Source organism: Cyprinus carpio, chromosome A7 (assembly GCF_018340385.1).
Source record: "Cyprinus carpio isolate SPL01 chromosome A7, ASM1834038v1, whole genome shotgun sequence".
NCBI classification, from domain to species: Eukaryota; Metazoa; Chordata; class Actinopteri; order Cypriniformes; family Cyprinidae; genus Cyprinus; species Cyprinus carpio.
This window is the reverse complement of record NC_056578.1, coordinates 36,251,129-36,258,044: the sequence shown is the minus strand read 5'-3', so window position 1 is coordinate 36,258,044 and position 6,916 is coordinate 36,251,129. Positions and strand designations below refer to the sequence as shown.

Here is a 6,916-nt window from a genome sequence, read left to right as displayed (position 1 = left end):
ACAAAAGCAAATTGAAAAGCAAAAATAAAAATAAATTTTTAATGATTATAGAACAGAAGAGAAGCACGTAAGGACAGAAGTGATTGTCTCATAAAAAGATTTATTTTTTTTGCCTAAATGTACAAAGGCAAGTTACAGTATTGTATAAAAAAAGAAACGTGGTAATGTACACTTTACATAAGAGAAACAGTCCAAGAAAGAACAGGAGGAATTGGGTGAAACAGCAAAAAAAAAAAAAAAAAAAAAAAAAAAATCCAAACAAAGTCATTAAAAAAAATGTAAACATTCCTTAAGTACCGGGGCCTGATACTTTGTGACAAATTGTCTTTTGAGAAACAATTGGGATGAAGCGCAACAGGAAAAATGTGCTAGATCATCGTGTAAATGACACAAAGCATGCAATAGTGCACTGCATCCTCTTTACATCAAATCAAAGCATGTCAATTGAGCACCATTTGAAACTAGCACAAAATGCATGTGACAATTTTCACGATCCGTACTGAGATTGTTTCTTAAATGACAAAAATGAGATTAAAAAAATTTCAGGTTTGAATTCATGACAATTCAGAAAGTTGTTCTGTGTGACTCAAACATCCCAATGTACCTAATATCAAATGACATATTGCTGAATATATTGGATGTGTAACTTAAAGCCCATTTCTCTCAGTATTCAGTGTACCACGGTGCTTTACTGCTGTGGTTGCTTTTTTCATTGTGACTTTACACTTGAGAGGGAGTGCACGAGTCAACGTATTCCTCCAAACACCTGTCTTTCGTCTCTCCTTCCAGCAGAGCCTGTTAAAATCTACCTGATCAAATCATTTTGTGTGAAAATATGACTCAATATCAGCAGCAAAACAACCAGGAAACCGCCTGAGATCCACCGAGAGTGTCAAGCTGAGATTTTAGATTGAGAGACTCCAAAGACTCATTTAAGAGTTTCATGAACCTAGTGAGTGTTAAAAAACCAGCAAGCATTTGTGACAGCAAGCCAATACAAAGCTATGGAAGATAAACCAGAGGACAAAACCGAAGAGGAAAAGAAAAACACACCCTAGTGACAGATTTCGAAACAAAACAACACAGTAATCGGATGGTTTCTTGATTGCTTTTAAAACAGTTCCTCTGTACATCATATACAGACATCACATAGTGTGTGCAACCAAGAATATCGACAGCGTTCGGTACAAAACCAGTTTGCTTTGCCTGAGGAGACACTGTTTAAAGTCACATTTCTAGTGCTATAATACACCATGCTGGACGACACATGAAATACACAGAGCATGATGGGCTATGAAAGCATGTTCGGGTCAAACGCTCACTTGGTTTCATAAAACACGCTGGAGTTATCACAACACTTCCACAATAAGTGTTTAGAGATAGAGCGGCCCCATGCAAGAACTTCAGAACAATTAGAACAAAACTACTGGGCCTCTGGTGACACGCACCCCATACCGCTGCAGCAAGACGGCCAGCACGTAAGCGTCTCTCTAAAAGAACTTACTATACCTTGTCACATTAACAAACATTCATTTTAAGAACCATAGCGATAAATCGGAAATTCTGTTCACGATGAGGTAAGGTAGCCAAGACGGGAACGAGGATGCTCAGATTCAAGTTGAAGGATAACAAAGTGGAATCGAAGATAATTCCCTGGAGTAAACAGACCTCAGCCAGTGATGTTCTAATGAAAAACTGACGGAACAGTGCTCACTGAAATGATATATCGCAAATGAATCTGGAAGTGAAATGTCTTGCTGAAAGCAGATGTGTGAGGGCAGTTTCCTGGATTTGCTAATCCACGAGAAGCTGGATGATACTGCTGAACATGTCTAAAAAACAGCATGATGGTTACCGGAACGCAGTACAGTTTTAACTTACTAGTTGCAAGAACAGAACTTTTTTGAAAAAAGTAATAATAATAAAATAAAACATTGATGTCATTCTCGTTACATGGAACCATGCTTATGATAGAGAAGAGAGACTTGGAAAATGAAAAAAAAAAAAAATCATAAGAAAAAAACAGAGCAGTCTTGAGGCATGTGGCAATGAGAACCGTTTAGGAACCACTGGCAGAAAGACAGAGTTGCTAGATAATATCTGCAGCTTTCACTGGTGGTATCTAGAGAACAGCAGTTCAAAAACCGTGGGTCAAACTGATTTTTTCTTTTTTTTTTCAGTGAGGATGCCAACTAAAATAAAAAAGGGAAACAACTTTAGTTATCTCAGTGTGATAAAACTATTTTCAGTCTTTGTGTTCTTATGTCCCCTCGAGTCCTTGCCTCTTGTCTGGCCACAGCCTGCATCTGGTGAGTGGAATGACAGTCCTTGCTTTTCAATCATTCCTCACCAGTTCACAGGCACAGTTCAGTGGCCAGCTGGGCTTTGAGCAGGACAGGATGGCTTTGAACCTGGTCTCACAGTCTGTAGTGGGGTACGAGGTACAGATACTAGGAAAACATCAATCTGCCACACATTCCGGCAGAAAAACTAAAAATATAGAAACACCATTCAACTGATGTCTAAATGAACTCCATATACCTCCTCATGTGATCCAGTCACATGATTATTTGTAAAGAAGGGCGAGACCATCAGGTTTCCCTAAAGAAAGAAAAGAAAACAAGAAAGCACTGGTTAGAATACAGCATAAGGTCTGTTTTGATTATTAAACGAAATCTATAAACAGTTAATTATTATAAATGTAAATATAAACATATACATAAACTAATAAAATGCATAACTTATGTAACATTATAAAAAAAGCTATATTATATTTATTATAAAACATGTCTAATCCCATGCAGTCTCCCCATGATGGGGAGACTGCAGTGGAGTCATTCAGATTCCTGGGAACCACCATCTCTCAGGACCTGAAGTGGGACAATCACATTGACTCCATTGTTAAAAAGGCCCAACAAAGGTTGTACTTCCTTCGCCAGCTGAGGAAGTTTAACCTGCCACAGGAGCTGCTGAAACAGTTCTACTCAGCCGTCATTGAGTCTGTCCTATGTACTTCACTAACTGTCTGGTTTGGTTCAGCTACAAAATCAGACATCAGAAGACTACAGAGAACGGTTCGGACTGCTGAAAGGATTATTGGTACTCCCCTGCCCACCCTTCAAGAACTGTATACATCCAGAGTGAGGAAAAGGGCTCAGAAAATCACTCTGGATCCCTCAAACCCAAGTTACCCCATCTTTGAACTTTTGCCATCTGGCCGGTGCTTCAGAGCCGCAAATACCAGGACAGTCAGGCACAAGAACAGTTTCTTCCCCCAGGCAATCTACCTCATGAACAGTTAAATGTTCCCCACTTATACAATAAATGATCTGCAATATCCTTATATTTATTTGTTACCCCTTCATCCTAGTACATCTCTGCATCTTACTCAACCCAATTCCATTATCATTTATAGCACAATTGTTTATACACTTATTTATCTGCAAAGGGTTTTTATTTTTTATTTTTTTGACTGTGTGTTGTTGTCTTTTGTGTACTGGAAGCTTATGTCACTAAAACAAATTCTTTGTATGCGCAAGCATACTTGGCAATAAAGCTCTTTCTGATTCTGATTCTGATGATGTTATTACATGTTTCTCCACCAGAGGTCACTATAGGCTTCTGATGTGTTAGCAATGCTGCTGTCCTAAAAGTGCTAGCCTCAATCTAGGGGGCCTTAAATAATCATAATGCTCTGAAACAGATGGTGTTCTACAGAAGCTTCAAAGAGAAGGGCCTCAAAGCAAGTGGAACAATTATAAAGACCTCTTTGTAAGCTTGGGTATCAAAAAAAGCTTTTACATTGCACATGATATGAAAGCAGAAATAGGGATACACATCCAACTACTGTGGTCAATTTTTACTGTGATTAATGTGATTCACTTGCTGTTTGGCCACAATCCAAACCTCCTGCCGGCTTTCCTTGATCTTTTCTCTTACCATTCTCACCTCCGTGCTGGTGGGTACAGGGAAGGGGCTGAGGCTTGCTGACTGGCAACAATCGCTGACGATGAAAGGCCTGCAATTAAGGAACATCCAGTAAAGATGTTGTTTACTCTCAGCGTTTTCTTTGTGGAATTGGCACAGTTTTATAGCAGCTAAAGGCGCCATTTTCTCTCATTTCAGTCAAGATTTTGGGAATTAATATGACATTCTGGGCAGGCCTTGTGAGCTTCTCCTACAACCATCTCAAAACATTCTGAATTTTCATACTTTATTTTACAAGTTAATGTGAAAGAGTACTAGATTGCTGACCTGTGGCATAAGACAGATCGTACTGCCCGGCTACAAGGGGATAGCCTAGGTGGTGGTGGGGTGGCATTATGCGCTGGGAAGGAGATGAACGCGGTCGATCTAATTCTCTCTCCCGTTCTCGGTCGCCGCCTCCTCGCTCCCTTTCATGGGAGGGCTTTTCGGCAACAGTGGGCGATTTGCTCTTGTACTGGTTGGCGTGTTGGTGTAGTATGTCCAAGGCTTTGGACTCTGAAGCCGACTTGCTGCTGACTGTGGGGCTGGAGCGAGATTTCTCTCCCTCTTCTCCACTGCCCATTTTACTGCCGTAAGGGGAGAAAGGGTATCCCGCTGGCAAATAGGACCCTAAAGATAGATTAGAATACCATATGGTTTTTCTACTTTATAATAGTACTATTATGCAATTTTTACACACATTAAGGCTCAAAACATGCTTTAAGCAAGTACATGAATAGCAACACTTTCAGCTACATAAGCTTGATTTTACACGCAAGACGAGTGCACACTCAAAATGTGTCTTCCAAGCAATCTTTTGTAGTTGGTCAAACCATGCAAATCAATTGTTACACAACAAAGTTTACTAGTAAGTAGGCACTGTTGTTTTTTAAGGACAATATGCTAATAATAGTATATGAATATCACCATTCAGATTTTATTATTTGTCTTACCTGGGTAGTTCATGACCGAGGACATGCCTCTGTATCCAGGATGGCCGGGATCGTAGCTTTGCCCAAAAGGATATCCATGCATGTAATGTAAGTAGGGTTGGTGTTGTGGTAAGGGGGAGCTGAAAGGTATATGGGCACTGGGCCGGGAATCTTTCCCTCCACATCGCTGGTCCTCAGCGTTGAGAAGACATGAACCATCAGTTCCATCTTTACTATCTTCTTTGGAGCTGCAGTCTTTCTGCCTAGGTCTCTCATCTTTGCCTTTTCTGTCCCGCTCCCGGTCTCGGTCCTCATCAGGCGGTCTCTGACCATCAGGGTACTGGAAACAAAAAACAGAAAGAACTTAAAGTTATGGTTCTGAGAGATAATAAAAAAGTGGAAAAAAATGACGTGACGTGTAGCCAAGTATGGTGTCCCATATTCAGAATTTGTGCTCTACATTTAACCCAACCAAGTGCACAAATGCACCATCAACACACACCCGGAGCAGTGGGCAGCCATTTTTGCTGCAGCACCCGGGGATCAGTTGGGGTTTCAGTGCCTTGCTCAAGGGTCTCACTGCAGTCATGGTGTTGAAGGTGGAAGACAGTGCTGGTTATTCACTCCCCCCAGCTACAATCCCTGCTGTTATAGAGACTCGAACCTGCGACCTTTTGGTTACAAGTCCGACTCTCTAACCATTAAGCCATGACCGCTAAGATCACCCTTAAGAAATTGTGTTTTTATATTTTAATATACATTCTCACAATAGTACTCAAAGACCAGATTGGTCTTGCATTTCACATTAGAAGACTTTAATTGTGCTTGTTTTAGTCCGTCTCAGAGTCCCTGGTCACTATATGACATGAAGGTGAGTAAAAGATGACTAAATCTTCATCTGTGGGTGAGTTATCCCTCTAGCCTGCAAACTGTGCAGTCATTTAGTTCAAGAATCATGTTTGTCTCACCTGTCTGTACCACATGGCTTGCTCCATACCCAGCCTGGCAGACTCCACACTTGCCTTTGAGTCATCCTTTCCATGATGGCCAGCTTCACTGAGCTTCATTTTAAGCCCTTCAGCTTGCTGTGGCTGCAGCTTAGCCTCCTCCCCTTTAGGGATGATGACTGACTTGGCAGGTTCGGAGGAAGTGTCTCTCTGCTTGCCAGGGGCCTGTGGCTTTCCCAGGTCTGAAAGGCTTGGTGCTTTTGTTAGGCCTGGAGGAACAGGGCCCTTCTGTTTCCAGTCCTCCCTGTCCTTTACACCTGAATCAGGCTTTTTCTCAGCAGACCTCTGCTGCTCAGACACGAGTCTTTGCCTTTCCTCATACTGCTGCCTGTAGGCTGGATTAGTGTTCATGAGGTGATTGTGATAAACCTGATCTGGGTATCCATATGGGGGGACGTAGTATTGGTTGTAGTAGAGTGGCTGCATGTACATATTGGAGCGCTGCTGAATGACAGAGGCTTGCTGCTGGTGTGGCTGACTTGAAGTGACCTCAGCTTTGCGCTCATCCTGCACGTCCACCTTCATCTTCTCCTCTGGCGATTCTTGCTCATCTTCCTTCTTCAGTTTCACAGCTTGCCCGTCCGGCAGAGGCCCACCAGCAGTAGCACCACCAGGGCTAGAGTGGGTGTAACTGGGAGAGTAGTAGTTGTCATAGCTAGCATAATATGCAGAATCCTTAGAGGATGCCTGAGAGGGAAATAGTGCCTTCTTCGCACCATCCCTGCCTGACTGATCTTCCGCTTTACCTTTGACCCCTTCCATTCTGCCTTCACCATCCTCCCCGGCATCAGATATGTCAGAGTATGCAGGGCTGTTTGTCTTTACCGAGGAGCTATCTGCCCCATTCTGGGTGATGGCGTGAAGGGGAGTGAGAGGCTGTCCACTGCTATCCACACGACTGGCCACCCCGATGGATGGACTGGGAGCATTATCCGTGAAGCTGTATATCTTATCCGCCTCAGCCTTCATGCTAGCAAGGCGGCTTTGATGAAGGTCTGAGGAGCCATTGAG

General features: G+C 42.4%; 1 protein-coding gene across 1 annotated transcript in view; it reads right to left on the bottom strand.

The window, feature by feature from the left end:
• Positions 1 to 80: 80 nt before the first annotated feature.
• The window catches only part of LOC109102595 (zinc finger protein 609-like), a 46,160-nt gene continuing 39,324 nt past the window's right edge, over positions 81 to 6,916 (bottom strand). The window contains exons 5-9 of the mRNA XM_042760989.1: positions 5,867 to 6,916; positions 4,920 to 5,238; positions 4,255 to 4,596; positions 3,940 to 4,018; positions 81 to 2,601 (exon numbers count right to left, since the gene is read on the bottom strand). The exon at positions 5,867 to 6,916 is cut by the window's right edge and continues 1,243 nt beyond it. Coding sequence (XP_042616923.1) covers positions 3,945 to 4,018; positions 4,255 to 4,596; positions 4,920 to 5,238; positions 5,867 to 6,916 — 1,785 coding nt within the window. The 3' untranslated portion in view covers positions 81 to 2,601; positions 3,940 to 3,944. The remainder of the gene's footprint in view (positions 2,602 to 3,939; positions 4,019 to 4,254; positions 4,597 to 4,919; positions 5,239 to 5,866) is intronic.